Raw genomic sequence first — 18,253 nt, forward strand, 5'->3', positions numbered from 1 at the left:
CCGATGCGTCGGGTTGCTCGCGGCGGGAGCGAGCGCCCCGAACGCAAGCTATTGAAATTTTCGTGTCGCTTCGACCATGTTCGGCAGGGTACGTAATTCTAAAAATAAACCCCCCCTCCCATTTTCAAACAAAAAAAGAAGAAAAAAGTGCGCTATGGAAAGGCGCAGTGGACAATTTAAATAAAGGAAATTCGTGCGTTCGCACAGTATCACTCCGCTGCGCAATTTGTTCGTGACGCACCATTCGCCGCACGGATTCTTAACAGTGGAGACGCGGCAAGGTGTGGACGCACCTGAAGGGTTCACACTGCACAAACATGACAAAACAATTTTCTTTGATGTACCGACAAGTTGCGTAACATTGCTCGCCATGTTTGTTTGTGTTCGTTGTGGCGCCACACTATGCTCGTTGGTGTTCGTTCTGGTACGTAATTCTTGCTTATTCACGTTCGATCCTTAGGTGTGGCCCACCTTAACAAAACAGTACGTCTCCCAGGCAATACGAATCGTATGTTTTTTTAATTCATCCGTACGCCCGAAATCGTGGACGAACAATCGTATCTGAACATACACACTCACTTACATTCATTTTTTCTAAGGTATTCCAAAATGTTCAGAAGGTATTGAAACGTAAAGAGATACGATTTTTTGCGATTACTATACTATAAATTATCCTACAAGAAATTAATAAATAAACTAGTTGGTATTGGTATTTTGCCTTGAGGCAAGTTACATGAACTTTCTGATATGTGTAAATAATCGACTTAATCAATAAAAAATAAATTAATTTATGAGTCATTAAAAGTATTCCGAGTGGATTTATTACACATCTTTGAAAACGAACGAACACGTTAACTCGGAGTATTTTCTAAAAGCAAATTTTCAAAAATCAACAATGCTTATAACTGAACCAATTTCCTTACGAGTTTAGTGGTCTAGTAGGTTCATTAAGTTCAACAACTCTATCGTTATACCAAGAAAATCGTCTAATTTTAAATTTAACGAATGCAGAAAAAAATACTTTTTTTCTCAAACTTTGATGAATTTTTAAAATTAAACTACTTGTCGTAAGGCCGTAATATATCAGTAAGTTCTATAAAACCATGATATATATCGCCAAAAAAGGTTTCATAAAAATCGGATTAAATTTTTTTTCAACAGTTAATTACAAGAAAACGACTCGGTAGATTTTCACTTAAAACTAATCAGTATCATTCCAAACCAATATCTTTCGAACAGCATTTAATTTTTTTAAATCGATTACAAAGAAAGGGCTTGGCAGATCATCGCACAAACTGTCAAACGATAGTCCTCATCGAGATACATCAAATGGCTTTCAAAATTTTGAAATCAATGCAGCTGTTTTGCGGCAAAAAATCTGTTCACACACACACATATACTTTTTCCAAATTTCGTCTCATTCGATTCAGAATGGCTTGAAACGTCGAGTAAACATAAAATTAGCAAATCAGATTTTTTTATGTAAGCATGAACTTCTCCTACGGGAAGTTAAAAAAAGATTATAATGAGTTTTGAATAAATTAAAAATAAAAGGCATTTCTACACTAATAAATATTTGTATTTAAACTTCTGAAAGATATAAAAATATCTTTCTCTTTATGTAACATCTTCGACTCTGGTAAATACAAAAAAAATTACAATATTATATTCAAAATCATTTAAACAATTACATTTACATAATATAAATTGAGAAAAAAAACATAATTGTTACTAAAGAAAATATAGAATGGCATTTCTGATAATATATATTAAGCAAATTAAAATGATTATAAGTATGGATTGTGATTTCAAATAATTGAAGTCACTTTTCTCACATTATAATTCTTCCACTTTACAAACTTACTTGACCAAATCACAAAGTGACAACTGGATCATATCATATCGCTTTGATTTCTTTTGCTTTTTTGATTGTTTTGACGTTTTTCGGAATGAACCACTTCATGCCGGTTTAATTTTTTTTTTGTTGTGATATTTCATACTATTTATACATTCCATTACATGCAAGAAAAATTAACAATATTTAAATGTAAGTATATATTTCATTGATCTCCACCACTCTTAAAACTATGAAGTGCCATGTGTCTCTTCAAATCCTTCGATTGAGTAAATTCCTTCTTACATACTTCACATTTATCAGGATGCTCTCGTTGATGAATCAGCTTGTGCCTTTTCAAATGACTTAATAGTTTGAATTTCTTATTGCATGTATTGCATTCATGAGAGCGTACTTCTTTGTGCATCAGCATGTGACTTTTCAGACCTTTTGATTGCGTGTATGTCTTGTTGCATACATTGCATTCATAGGAACGTACTCCACTATGTATCAGCATGTGACTTTTCAGATTACCTAATAGTGCGAATGCCTTATTGCATATTCTGCATTCATGGGGACGTACTCCACTATGCACTACCATGTGATTTTTTAAACTACTTGATTGCGTGAATGTTTTTTTGCATATATTGCATTCATGCAGTTTTACTCCACTGTGTATCAGCTTGTGACTTTTCAGATTACCTAATTCTGTGAATGTCTTATTGCATATATCGCATTCATGAGGACGTACTCCACTGTGTCTCAGTATGTGTTTTTTCAGATTACTTCTTTCTGTAAATGTCTTTTTGCATATATTGCATTCATGGGCATGTACTCCAGTGTGAATGAGCATGTGTCTTTTCAGACTACCTGTTTGTGTGAATGTCTTCTTGCATATATTGCATTCATGGGCGTGTTGTACTCCAGTGTGAATGAGCATGTGTCTTTTCAGACTACCTGTTTGCGTGAATGTCTTCTTGCATATATTGCATTGATGGGGGAGCCCACCACTGTGAATGAGCATGTGTCTTTTCAGAACACTTAATCGATCAAAAGTTTTGTAACAGATTTCACATTTGAAATGACTTTCTTTGCTATTATTGGAAAAATGATGGGCCATATGCTCTTTTAAATGATTTGATTCTGCAAATGATCTATTGCAAACGTCACATTCATAAGTTAATGTCTCGACTAACTCCTGTTTGACTTCTTCTTCGATTGTTACCTCGGAATTCATAAATCTTTCTAAACACGTATCATTATCTTCAGAACACGATTCAGATTTAACAATAACATCGGGTTTGTCAAAATCATCCTCCATTTCGAGTTTAATGTCTTCTGGTGAATATTGTGGTGGTTCAATTTTAATTGCCTGATCAATCATAGACATAATTGTTTCCTCCGACATTTTTATATTTTCACTGCTTATACTCAGAAAAAAATAACGAAAATAGTTGTGTGCTAAATAATAGTGTAGTTTAAGCAATAATTATTTTCAATATGATAAATGATTTCAACATTAATTTACATTTATTATTTGACATTTGAAGCATAGAGAGCACATAGAGTTTGTTTGTAGCAGTAGAGAGAGTAGAAACATAGAGAACCATATAGGGAACGGGCAAGCTCTCCTCTAGCGGATTTTAAGTGCAAATTGGTGCCCAACAAATATGGCGGATGGCGGATGACACGTTTATGAGTTGAATTTGCTGTCAACTAATATTTGTTTTGATGTAAAACGTGCATTTTTAGGTTAGACATTTGCTGTAATTCATATTTCTTACATATTCTCTCATTTATCTTTTATGATTTTACAATAACAGAGGTAAGAATAATGAAATTCAAAATATAATTTTTGTTTGTTACTACCAATATGCATACTTTTTAGTCAGGAAGGATATTCAATCAGAAAAATATGAAGAAAGTTCAAAGTTTGAAGAGGCTTTAGTAAATTAAATCAATATTTGCTTAAATGATCATATTTACATGCATAAAAGTATTATTAAAAATCCATTTGTGAGTTTGATTCTTATAAAACACAAATCATGAAAGTTAGAAATTGGTCATATTGCTTTAGGTTTTACTTTTTAGATTCATTCGTTGGTAGTTTCCAGGGTATTTGAAAGTAGGTTTTTATTTATTGCACTCCAGATGGCTTTATTTCATTTGTTAATAATGTGGGCTTAAGCAGAATCCCTCCTACCCAAATTAATGTACTCTCGGGCATATTAAAAAAAAAGTAAAATCCGGAGGTGCTGTATTAACTGACAAAGGTAAATTCATGAGTAAAAAAGACAAAGTTTTTAATTGTTTTTCATAGTCAGGATTTTCATCAATATGGACTGAGTTAGACAAATTGATAAATATAGCAGTACTTGTGCATACGCTATTTGTTTAAAATTAAATTTAAAATAGATTACTTTCACCAGGAGATATAAATTAAACTCATTTTGAAGCTAGTGTGCATATACATGTAGAATGAGTCATACACAGAATCCACACTATGCTGTTGCCGTTCGTTCTGGTGCGTTCATTTATGTTCGTTCGTTAGGTGTGGACGCACCTTCAACGTCAGACCAAAAAACAAAAAAATGTGGTGAATGTGGTTTACCAAAGAGCACTTCAATGAAACGGATTTTTTGCGGATTCACTTTCATTTACTTAGAGAAGTTCAACTGAAAAACACTTCATTTTTGTAATCGAAATAAATTCATTACTGTTGTATAATAAAATCAAATTTTTTCTTTTCAAATTTAAAACAAACAAAAAATTTCTTCATATTTCTCACGAAACCATCTGGTGGCGAAACGGAGTTCGTCGGGTTTGCTAGTATGTATGTATATATATATATATATATATATGCTCCAAAAATAGAACTAGTAGTTTGTATGGCATCGTGCCATACAAACCCTCTAACCCGGAAGATTACTTTGAAGTAATCTTCATGTTTTGCTTTTTTTATAACCATGTGACAACATAATCACATGCAAATAAGCATGAACTTGTCCCTCGTACTTTATTTGACATTTCTTCTTCAGACACCAACATCATTTGAAGTATAGTTTGGCTTCTATAGTCATAAGAGTGTGAGCTTTCGAGAAGGAAGCTTCAAATTTAGTGAAAAAAAAAATTGTGTTTTTTGTGCCACATATTTCTTGAACCAATCATTATTTCGACATCGGAATTTTTTAATTTTGTTAGTAAGTATTACCCCTTTCAATTATTATATATTTCATTGTGAAAAAAATTTTTTTTCGGTATTTTGAAGGGAAAAACAGAGGTTACTTCAAAGTAATCTTGCCGGATTTAGTGATTTTCTTCGCCCAACGCGTTTTTACCGTTTATCGCACCTTTTCTTGTTTATCTCTCTTTTGTTACGTGAAAAACGTGTTGGGGTCGATTTTTTTTAATGCAATAAGATGGTGCACCATTTGCGGCAGTATATGCCCAATAAGCCACACAAATGGGGCATGAAATTATTCGTTCTATATGACTCATCTGGATTTGATTATCGGTTCGAAGTTCACAATGGCGCTGGAGACAACAAACTCCAAATCCTGGTGCTTCGGCGAATGTTGTCATGCGATTGTCTCAAACCATCCCGGATATGGCAAATCACATTGTATACTTCGACAACTTTTATACAAGTTTGCCTCTGTTGGTGTATTTGCGCGCTCGTGGAATTTTCAGTCTTGGTACGATACGAGTGAACAGAGTGCCTGGTTGTAAGCTTAGTTTGGAAACAGCCATCAAAGATAAACCAAGAGGATATTCTGAGGTATATGTGGCATCCTCATATGGCTGACTACTGTATTGTGGAAAGACAACAAAGTCGTTCGTTTGGCATCGACGTATGTTGGTGTGAAACCATTTCAAACCAGTTTGACAAATCCAACCAAACAACCACGAAAAGCCAGCCGACTTGTTCGCAAGCAAGGCCGCATTGACATCGATTGCCCCGAAATCATTGGCGAATATAACAAACATATGGGCGGCGTGGACTTGATGGATGGCTTGATGGGCCGCTATCATATTCGCGCAAAAACTCGTGATGCAGCAACTCATTTGTTGTACCATTTTATTGACATGGCTGCCACCAACGCATACATACTCTATCGCCGAATACACCGAAAGAAAGTGCACGATTCGCCTGATGAGAATGACCCCAGCGAAAAATTGTTTACATTGTCACAATTTCGTAGAAATATTGCTGCTGGCCTTGTGAACTACAACTTCAAGCGCCAAGTTGGTCGTCCATCATCCAGACTTGCTTCAAGCGATTCTCGGCCATCAACTCCAGAGGTGATTCCAGGTTCTTTTCCTGTTGGAAGACGTGCGGTGCATCCAGTGGACGACACTCGTTTTGACTGTATGGATCAATGGACAGAAAAACGTGTTACGTGCAAACTCTGTGCCCAAAACAAAACAAAGGCGCTAACTATGTGCATTTGCTCCAAATGTAATATAGCTTTAAGGGCAAAAATTGTTTCGTAGAATATCATAACAAAAAATAATTAATTTTTACTACATTCCATTGTTCTTTCATTCACTTTTTTCAATAAATACCATACAGAATAAAAATATCTACCTGTATCAAATTTTTCACTAAACCCGTCAAGATTACTTTGAAGTAATCTTTACCTTTTTGTACCTGGTAGCTAAACGGTAAGTCAAAATGAAAATCTAATGATGCAGAAGTGTTTGTTATCGTCAAATTAGTCTAGAAAAAATTGTTCTGACTTTTTTTACTGGCTCTATCAAAAACTCGGGTTAGAGGGTTAAGGCAAATTGATGGAACTTCCCGTACCGTAACAAAATGTTCGAGGAATATTAAATGTTTTCAAATAAATTAGATTAATATAAACACTGCAAGATTATTTATAAGAATTATATAAACTGAATTGCAAAGTTTAAATTATTTATTTAAAGTATATAAGTGAGATTTAGAAAGTTCTAAGCCAGAATTAAAATTAAAAACCCAATTATTTACGATAAACAAAACAAAATTTTGGAAAAATTAATTAAATTTTGAGAAAAAATGAAAAAAAGCCCCAAACGCAATTGTTTTATTAACACAAGCAGAATCATTTGAATTTGAATCATTCAAATCGGATGCTTAGTTTTTTCAAAAACTGCATTTTTTTGCGTATTTGGCTCTGAATCTCCGAAACGGCTGGACCAAATCTTTACCCGATCATTACGAATTGAATGTTTTTTGGATCATTCAAATCGGATACTCCGTTCTCTCAAAAACTCAATTTTTATTTTCTGCAATCTTTGCTTTTTATCCCCGAAACGGCTCGACCTTTTTTGCTAAAAACTAATCAGGATATAATAAAAAAAATTCAGTTTTTGTGAGAACGGAGTATCCGATTTGAATGATCCAAAATCCTTTCAATTTATAATGATCGTGAGAAGTGGTGATTGGTTTTTGGCAAAGGCAAGTTGAGCCGTTTTGGAGATACATAGCTAAATGTACAAAAAATGGCAGTTTGTGCAAGTCATTCTTTCGGATGCTTTTCAAAAACCGCATTTTTTTGCTTATTTTACTATGTTTCTCCGAAACGGCGGGACCTGTCTTTGTCAAAAACTAATCAACACTTCTCCCCATAATTACGAATTGAATGTTTTTGAATCATTCAAATCAGATGCTCCGCGCTCTCAAAAACTCGATTTCTATTATCTGCAGCGAAATGGACTTGTCTTTGCCAAAAATTGATCAGCACGTCCTCCCGTCAGTAGGAATCGAATGTTTTTTTGAACTATTCATATCGGTTGATTCGTGCGCCCAAAAACGTGAACGAAAAATTGTATTTACACAAAAAACACACACAAACACATCCATTTTTTCTGAGGTATGCATGAGGTATGCTAAAATGTTCAGAAAACTTCAAAATGTGAAGAAATGCTAAAATGTTCATTCTCGATTTTTGGACTATTACAAAAATTAACCCTTCGGGAAGCTAATTATAACATCAACATTAAAAAAAAAATATTTGAATTTTTTTTATTAACTTTCCGTAGGGTAAGTTATAGTAATGGGTCGAAAATCGAAAATGAAAATTTTTGCATATCTTTACGTTTCAGGGGTTTCTAAACATTTTGACATGACAGAAAAATAGATGTGTGTATGTGTGGAGACAATATTCCGTCGATGATTTCGGGCGTACGGATGGACCGACTTAAAAAATTCAAAAAGCAATCGATTCCTGTTGATAGGGAGATGTGCTGATTAGATTAATGATCTAAAAAAAGGTTGATTTGTAATGATGGGGAAAAGCGTTGATTAGTTTTTGACAAAGGCAGGTCCAGCCATTTCGGAGATACTGAGCTAAATGTGCAACAAATGGCAGTTTTTGAGAGTACTAAGCATCCGATTTTGAATGATTTAAAAAAACTTTCTGCTTGATTAAACAATGTAATTGCTTTTGGAAAAAAATCTATTTCAATTTTTTTCTTTTTTTTGTTTATCGACAATAATTCAGATTTTAATTTTAATTCTGACTAAATTTCTCATATACTTTAAAAAAAAAAATTTAAACTCTGGAATTCAGTTTATATAATTCTTATAAATATTAGACAATGTTACAATATTTATAATAATCTATTTGAAAACATTCAGTATTCCTCGAACATTTTGTTAAGGTACGGAAAGTTCCAGCAATTTGTTTTGAGGCACGATGCCTTTACGGTATTTATAAATTCGGAAAAGTATTCTAAAATATTAAAATAAAATCTATCTTTTGTTTAGAAATTATATAATCTATGATTCTATATTTTGCCGCCAATAAAGTCAAGTTTGTTTTAATGTTTTCTATGTTGTCGAACCTGATCTTAAGCTTTTGCTAGAATTAAATTGAAATGTCAAATTTGACATTTATTCCAGATAAAAGAGGAGGCATTAAATCAAGCTAAGACTTTGACACTTGCGCTGCACAATTCAGCCAGCATGAAGTTGCCGGCGAAGACAGATATCAAGCTGTCAAGCATTTCAGATGTCAAGAGCGCGTCGACCATTTTGTTCATTTTTATAACAGCGTTGCGTCGGAGTATTGTTTTTTTTTATCAAGTACGCTTGTTTCATATTTAATATTAATATTTTTTAGCTTTTCGTTATGATTCATTTCTTTTGTGTTTATTTTTTTAATGTCCGTTCAAGTTTATTCGCTTTGGCTTCTTGATTACGCGCCTATTTAGTTCTTATTTTAATTTTAGGGTTATGTTTTAGGATTCTTTTCATTCAAAGATCATTTTAGTCTAGCTTAGATTTTATACAATGTTTTAGTTATAATTGTGTTTTAAAAAATTATTTACGCTTACGTTTTACGCATAGGGTTACATTTTATCATACAGTTACATATTTATAGGGTTTGGTTACGATCTTAACCTTAATTCAGTGGAAGCTAACTGAAACTCAACAAAAGCAAATAGAAGGTTCAGTAAATGAAATAAAATTGAAACACTTTTGATGTTATAATACTAAATCGAAATACTTCATGTCTTGGAATTGACATATATATTTCGTTTTTTCTGCAATATTTGCTATGAGGGAACAAGATATATTGTATTTTAACGTAATATATTGTCTAAGGTAAAGGCTATCATCTTGGTATGAGACAATATAATAATCATAATAATAATAATACTTGTTTGGCTGTGATAATAATGATCTTGACAGGTTTTAGCTGTCAAAGTTATGAATCCAATACATTTCAACTTGACGGCTAACTTCTATTTCGTCGCCAACTTCATGCTGGCTGAAATGTGCAAATGACAAAATTCTTAGCCTGATTTAAGGTGGTGTAGATAAAAGTGTTTTTACATTGAACTTAAACAAGACTATATAAAATATATTAAAGCTTTATAAATATATATTAAAACATATTTATTAGTTTTTCAAAGCATATAAATTAAAGTTCTCTTTAACTTTTTAAAGCTATCGTAAATTTGTTCACAATAAATTTAAAAAAAATTGTCTGTAAACTAAACGTCGAAAATGTCCGAAGAAACAAATTTACAAACAACAGTAAAAATTGAACCACTCGATTATCCTCAAGTCAAACAAGAATTTGATTATTGTCCAGAAGTGGAACAAGAATTTGATGATTGTGATAATATTTGTCCGGAGAAAGATGAAATATATTTACAGCGATTTCTAAAATCTGAGGTAGCAATTGAGGAAAAAATAAAGCAAGAAACGATTGATGAGCAAGATGCAGTCACAAAAAGAACAAACTTAGATGAAAAAGCTTATTTATGTGATAAAAAAGAAGTTTCAGAAAAGCAAGTTTATAAATGTGAAATATGCAACATAATATTCTCAACAAAACAAATGTTAAGCCAACATGAAATGATCCATGCCGAAGAACGCCTTTTTAAATGTGAAATATGCAATAAAGCATTCACAAGAAAATATACATTAAACCTACATGAAAGGATCCACACTGGAGAAGGCCTTTTTAACTGTAAAATATGCAATAAAGCATTCCCAAGAAAACATTCATTAAATTTACATGAAAGGGTCCACACTGGAGAACGCCCCCACGAATGTAAAACATGCAATAAAAGATTTTCGGAATTGAGTAATTTAAAAAAACATTTGTTACTGCATACTGGAGAACGTCCTTATGAATGCGAGATATGCAGCAAAACATTTGCAAGTAAGCAGGCATTAAACCTACATGAAATGATCCACACCGGCGAAGGCAATTTCAAATGTGAAATTTGCAATAAAGCATTCACAAGAAAGCAGACATTAAATCGACATGAAAGGATCCACACTGGAGATTGTCTTTATAAATGTGTCACATGTAATAAAATATTTGTGACAAAATATAAATTAAATCGACATGAAATTGTTCATACAAAAGAAGACCCTTACAAATGTGAGACGTGCGGTGAAACATATAAGTCGAAACAGGCATTTAAAGAACATGAAAATACTCATTGAAATATTGAAAAAAAAATTATATATTAGATGTTAAAGTCTTGGATTTGTAAATATTTGGTAGAGCTTCGAATAAAGAATCCAAGTAATAAAGAACAAAGTTTTTTAAAAAAACATTTCTTTGTTTATTTACTGTCGATGTTTCGGAACTAGATACATTCCACCTTCAGGACATCTGTCAAGAAACATGATCTTGATAAGATTTAAGCAAATAATATGTTTAAGAAAAGCAGAAGATTGTGTTTTTTTTATATAAAATTAATAAAATAGTGGAAAAAATAATATACATAAATATGATAATATAATAAAAATGAAAATTATAAAAATACTTGAGTTGATTATATAACAAAATACTAAAAATGTTAAAAATTAGAAAGTTTTACAAAGTTTTAAGAAAAGGTTACTGAAAAAACAGTGTTAATTACCTGTATAATTGATTATACACTAACACTTTACTGAACTACACGTTACTGAAAAAACAGTATTAATTACCTGTATGATTGATTATACACTAACACTTTTTCACTAAAAAAGATTTTATCAAAAATTTATAAAATCACTTTTTTTGATAAAATTGTAATAAATTGTTTTTTTTTTTTGTCAACATAAGCAGAAAGTTATTAATTAATAAATTATTAATGATGATTAAATCATATAATATACTTGTGCAATATATAAATAATATATATTTAATTATATAAAATTATAGTTATTATTATACATATACATACAAATATATAATTATTCAAAATACATAAGTATAAATGTATATATCTTCTGTTTTATTAAAAATGTTTTAATTTATCAAGACGCGCGGCGAGCAAGGTTGAGCAATGAATGAGAGATACTTCCTCATGTTTTTTCTACTTTTGAATGTGTTCTACCACATGAAATAAAACAAAATTTTGCACACTGAAAGAAAATTCAATAGTCTTTCAATAGAATAATTCTAATGATGCTAATTAAAAATTAGTTCAAACAACTGCATTATACCCAAAAATTCAAAACAAAAAATTATTTTCACTTTTTCATGCACTGAAAAATAATTATTAAACAATATTTGTTATTAATAATGTACTACATTAGGGAACGTAGCAATAAATGTAAAATATATGAGAAGACATTCACAGATTCAAGCAATGCTTATTTATCTAGGGATTCAAGTACCTTGAATGAACATATGAATACTCACATTGTAGATCGTCCACACGAATGTAAAATATGCAAGAAGGCATTCATATATTCCTATAGCTTGAAAAGACATATGTTGATTCACAGTATGGGGAACGACAATATTACCACAAATGTAAAATATGCAATAAAACATTTATACAATGAAGTCATTTAAATAGACATATGATCATTCAAATTGGGGATGGTTCCCATGAATGCAAAATATGCAACCTTGCATTCAGACTATCGAGTCATTCAAGTCCACATCAATGAGTAATTATAAATCCATAGAAAAAAGAAAAGTATAAATAATCAATAATGGATTTACATACCCCTGAACTGACACATGACTGCTGATAGATATAATAATAATAGATATAATAATAATAAATAAACACCAGGTTTTATATTCAGGTTTCATATCAAATTGATTAAACGTTTTTATTATGTAACGGATTTATGTGATCTTTAAATAAAATGTAAATTTTGAATGTGGCGCTTTTTACTTTTTCTTTATTCTTTTTAATTAATTTATTTATAGCCCGGTCAATTTAAACCTAAACTTTACCTACTGTAATTTCTAATGGGCTATAACTTGACAAAATTGTTTAAAATACAATTATAAAAGAAATCTCAAAAGTCGTCATCGATCCAATGCGAGCAAAATAAAATGGCACAAAGTCAAAGGTAAACAATGACCCTTTTGAAATTTTTAGCTAAATGGTCAGTCTTATCGCAAAATTACTTGAGACAATATTATAGAACATAAAATTATCCACAAAAAATGCATCAATACTTTCTTTGCTCAGAGCCACCGTTTTAAAGATACATATATCACTTTGAAAAGTACGTTTAAACCTACGGGGTAGTGTGCTAAGCTCGTTTTTTTAACTTCTTGTTATTGTAATCGTCCAAAAATCGAAATGGAAAGTTTTTACATTTCTCGACGTTTTGATGGTTTCTGAAAATTTTGAAATAAAAATGGATGTGTGTGTATGTGTATGTATGTATGGATACAATTTTTCGTCCGCGTTTTCGGGCGCACGGATCAACCGATTTGAATGGTTCAAAAAAAAAAAAAAAATCGATTCCTACTGATAGGGAGATGTGCTGATTAGTTTTTGGCAAAGGCAGGTTCAGCCGTTTCGGAGATACGGAGCAAAGTGTGCAGAAAATAGAAATCAAGTTTTTGAGAGAACAGAGCATCCGATTTGAATGATCCAAAACACATTCAATTTATAATGACGGGAATAACTGGTTTTTAGTTTTTGGCAGAGGCAGGTCCAGCGGTTTCGTAGATACAGAGCTAAATGTGCAAAAAATGGCAGTTTTTGAGTGAACTAAGCATCCGATTTGAATGATTCAAAGATCTTTCTGCTTGTTTTAACAAAATAATTACTTTTGGAAAAAAAATTTTTGTTTAATTTTTTTTTCAAAAAAAATTATGTTTAATTTTTTTTTTCAAAAAAAAATTTTTTTTCAGAAATTTTTTTTTCAATTTTTTTTTTTGTATATCGAAAATAATTCAGATTTCATTTTTAATTCTGACTAAGTTCTAATATACTTTAAACAGATATTTTCAACTTTACAATTCAGTTTATATAATTCTTATAAATATTATACAATGCTACAGTATTTATAATGATCTATTTGAAAACATTTAATATTCCTCGAACATTTCGTTACGGTACGGGAAGTTCCAGCAATTTGCCTTAAGGCACGATGCCATACACACCACTAGTTTTACACGTTTTCTCAGTAGGCCTATTTCACAGTGGGTCTATTGTGATTTTGTTTGTTTCGGAACATTTGCAAAATAATCTTTGGGTTGATTGTTGACAACTAATTTATTCCTGAAAAATTTATTTCATTTTTTATTCACCTTTTTTTAAACAATTTTTTTTTTTTGTATATCGAAAATAATTCAGATTTTAATTATAATTCTGGCTAAAGTTCTAAAGATCACTTATTTATACTCTAAATAAACTAGTTGTGTATGGCATTGTACCTCAAGACAAATGCTGGAACTTTCTGTAACGCAACGAAATGCTCGAGAAATATATTAAATGTTTTCATATAGATTATTATAATTATAAATACTGTAACATTATCTAATATTTATAAGAATTATATAAACTGAATTACAAAGTTAAAATTATTTATTTAAAGTATGTAAGTGAGCTTTAGAACTTTAGCCAGAATTAAAATTAAAATCTCACATATTCTCGATATACAAAAAAAATTTTTTGAAAAAAAAATTTTTTGAATTTGTTTTTTCCAAAAGGAATTATTTTGTGAAAACAGGCAGAAAGTTTTTTGAATAATTCAAATCAGATGCTTCATTCTCTCAAAAACTCGATTTCTATTTTCTGAACTTTTTGCTCCATATCTCCGGAACGGATTAACCTGCCTTTGCCAAAAACTAATCAGCACATCTCCCCATCAATAGGAATCGAATGTTTTTGAACCATTCAAATCGGTTTGTGGGTATTTCCACTATATATTTCTTCTAAAACAACTCAATAATATAATATAATATTTATTGTATACATACAATTGCATAAATACAGTAGTATATATGATCAGTGTTGTTGCTTAGTCTTGAACCTGGATTTTATCTTTTTCCGGGTCCTAGAGGCTGGTCCGTTCCCAACTGCGGCGAATGCGATAAAGAGATCGATTATCGTAGGTAGGTCCGTTTTATACTCTGACCAGCAATCCCCACTAGTTCACTGGCCAGTTGTGCGTCTCACTCTTGCGCGAATATTACAGGCGCCATCCTGTGGTATTTAGGTTCAAGATATATGGGGTGCGCCATCTGGTCGCCACAGGTTGATTAGTCGCCCGAAAACGTGGACGAAAAAATGCGGCCGTGCAATCCTCTGGCCTGTGTTATTCAAACATTCAGCCAGAATATTGCAGCCTCTGGCCTGTGTCATTCAAACAAGAGCTCATTTTTGTATGCCTAAATACTAATACTGTACACTCGCCAGTTATAATTTTTGACCCAGTCTAGACATTGCAGCGGAACAGTAAACAAGTATACTCAATCATTGCTGTATTTGTAATAGTTTGAAGATATAATATATTTTTTTTTTATTTATTATTTAATAGACCATTAGAAGACAATGTTTCCATAAGCCTATGTGATAATGTTATATTTGGCGTTTAGAGGTCTTCTCCATTGAAGAGATTCTCTGCTAGAATTATTCTTTGACCATTTCTTCTTGAGTCTTCTTGTTTGAACCATTTTGTTGATGATTTGTATTTCAGCGTTCGAATGATCATCAATTTTGTTGTGGTAAGAACAGCTCCGGGTCTTTATAATTTCATTTACTTTTTTATGTTCCAGGTCCCTGTGGATGGTCTAGTTAGTTACGTACCAAGGCACATCTACAATTGCCCTTAATATTTTGTTCTGGGTACGCTGTATAATTTTTATGTTTGATGCACTTGCACATCCCCATAATTCTATTCCGTAGCTCCATATTGGCAGTAGTACGGTTTTGTATATTAAAGTCTTGTTTGCGTATGACATTATCGATTTTCTGCCAATTAGCCAGTACAATTAGGTATTTGAATTTTTTGAAGTAAAACTTCTTTAGGCGCCACATGGGTGTAAAAACTTCTTTAGGCGCGACATGGGTGTAAATCCGTACAAATGCAACGAAAACGCCAACGTGAAGTTGAAGACTACGACGCTAGTAAGCGCATCTATCGCAATTATTCGATCTATTCTGCGAGCAAAACAAAAAATACATCAAATGTCAAATCATATGTCAAAAACAAAACAAAATGTGTCGACTTTCTCTTGAGTTTTGTATTTAGCCTCTATATTAGTAGTCTCTAAACATTTTTTGAAGTAAAACTTCTTTAGGCGCGACATGGGTTAGCAGTATAATTCGTGAGTTAATAAAAATGTCAGGATCGGAAGAATATTTTATCCCGTCCCCCATAAATAATTGTAGTGCAAATGACCGCAAATAAATAACGAAACAAAGGAAAAATCTGCGCTGCGTAAGAAATGTAAGTTCATTGAAGTAATTTGTATTATTCGAGTTTTTCGAGGTTACTATATACCTTTGAGGTTATTACTAAAATGGAAAATTTTATTTTTATTTTTATATGCAAGACAGATACTACAGTTGCTCAAAGAATGAAACTGTATCGCCAGTCAGTTACTGCCAATTTATTAGAAAATATTGAGCCAGGTATAATTTTAGATGTTCATAAGTAAGAATCTTTTTGAAATCTAAGAAACGCTTCAACTATTCACATTCAAACATATTATTCTGTTATCTTTTTAGATGAAAGTACTGCTGTTACTTTTTCTGATACAGCAACTACATCACGTAAATTGCAAATTGATGATTCTGCATATAATGTGACAAGAACTGATCTTTTGCAAGAGTCAAATGAAGTATTTGCACTTCTATATAAAGACTTTAATTTGTTTAGGAATGCACGAAAATTGTTTGAAAAACAATTTAGAAATGATAGCTTTGGCTATGTATGCTTTGTGTGTGATCGACTTTGGTTTCAAAGTGACTTAAAAATATCAAATGATGCTCAAAAACAAATTCTTGATAATGATTTTCTGAATATTGATTCAAATAATCAGGTTGGATGTCAAACTTGTCGAAAGGCATTAAATTTGGATAAAATTCCCACTTTGTGTAAATTTAACGGGTTTGTATTTCTACCTATACCAAATTATCTACCTAAACTAGATACAGTCCTGAAAGGTTAATTTCACTTAGGTTGTGTTTCATGCAAATTATACGATTGCGACATGCAAATAGACAATTTGGAATATTTGGCCAAATTATAAGACGTTAATAGTATGGTTAATTTATTACCTCGTAATATTGATGATGATCATTGCATTAACGTTCACATAAAAAAGCAAATGATTCATAGATCAAGCTATGTGCAGGGCTTGATAAATAAAACCAATATAAAAGTATGGCTTCAATTTGTTAGGCAAGACGGATATTACAGTTGTTCAAGGAATGAGATTATATCGTCAGTGAAAAAGTAAAAAAATACAAATAGTAAATGAATGTATGTTAATTTTAATTACATGAAGTTCTTCAAACACAAATGTTACAGGATGAGTTAATTTGCAAAAACAATATTTGTTTAGGCGTTGTTTAACATAATCCACTGTGTGAATGAATATTATAGAATTTATTAATCAGCAATTACTTTAAAACGATCATGTCATATTTCAAGTACGACTTTGATTACATTATTGTTTGTAAATATTATACATATTTTTAATGTAATCATAAATATATAATTTATAATTTATCATTATATAAATGTGTATAATGATTGACGACACTAATAAATGTGTGCATCACGAGTGTTACCATATTACTAATAAACATTATTCAAAATTTTTATATGATGTATTTACTTTTACTCAACTTAAATTTGCTACTTTATACAGTAGCAAATAAGTTTTACTTCAATCGCGTGTGATCCTTACGCGCACTCATTTTTTTTTTTTTTTAATGGAAAGATCATATATAAGTTTTATAACAAAGTTTTTTTCTTTTTTTTTTCTCGCAATAATTAAAAAGTTATACCAAATTAAAATTTGAGTTTGAATTCGGTATCGAAGAGCGCCGACAAATCCCGAACGAAGCCAAGTGCGTGTGACGTCATACTGTTACGGGTGATTCATAGCAGTATACAGCTTTGAACATGCGCTATGCTTTGAGCTTTGTATAATATCGTTCTGTCATTGTTATATTCAAAAATATATAAAAAATGTCAAATGTAAAATGTTATCGCTGTTGTTTTGTACCATTATGTACAAATACGAATGAAAAAGTTTGATTTTCTCAGACCTCATGCGGTTGTTAATCATAATATGGTACCTTTCACAGACTTCATTGTTATCATCGCAGCAGCACTAATGAATTTACAAAAACCTATAATTTATAATAAGTTAAATTTAGAAGAATAAGAAGAAGAATATTTAAGAACATTTTCATGACAAAAGAAATGGCTAAATGTATATTTCATATATTTATTATTTTATTTATTTATTATACATTTATAGTTTATTGCATTTGTATCATATCATCAAAATATATTGAATAATAACTAATTAAGACTTTAACTTTATTAACTTTGTACAGAGTTGAACAGCTTTGGGTATATATTTTGGGACCAGAATACTATACATTTTTTAATGAGATCTTGAGTGTTTGCATCATCATATTTCAATACGCTAACATAAATTTTTTGATTGTCTTCAAAGTTTTGATCGGCAACACAAAAGATTC

The 18,253-nt window shown here is 31.3% G+C and overlaps 2 protein-coding genes across 2 annotated transcripts; one reads left to right on the plus strand and one right to left on the minus strand.

The window, feature by feature from the left end:
* Positions 1-2,060: 2,060 nt before the first annotated feature.
* Positions 2,061-3,242, minus strand: LOC113391090 (zinc finger protein OZF-like). The gene has a single exon (XM_026627060.1). It carries the CDS (start codon positions 3,240-3,242, stop codon positions 2,061-2,063), a length of 1,182 nt encoding a protein of 393 aa, XP_026482845.1.
* A 6,524-nt stretch (positions 3,243-9,766) lies between these two features.
* On the plus strand, positions 9,767-17,881 carry LOC113391091 (zinc finger protein 626-like). Its single transcript, XM_026627061.1, has 3 exons — positions 9,767-10,383; positions 16,262-16,374; positions 17,852-17,881. The coding sequence occupies exons 1-3, from the start codon at positions 9,831-9,833 to the stop codon at positions 17,879-17,881; spliced, it is 696 nt and encodes a 231-aa protein (XP_026482846.1). The 5' UTR covers positions 9,767-9,830.
* The last annotated feature ends 372 nt before the right edge of the window (positions 17,882-18,253 follow it).

The sequence above is a fragment of the Ctenocephalides felis genome, unplaced genomic scaffold (genome assembly GCF_003426905.1).
Source record: "Ctenocephalides felis isolate EL2017-DRISC unplaced genomic scaffold, ASM342690v1 CF-g0.4_SCAFFOLD_00845, whole genome shotgun sequence".
NCBI classification, from domain to species: Eukaryota; Metazoa; Arthropoda; class Insecta; order Siphonaptera; family Pulicidae; genus Ctenocephalides; species Ctenocephalides felis.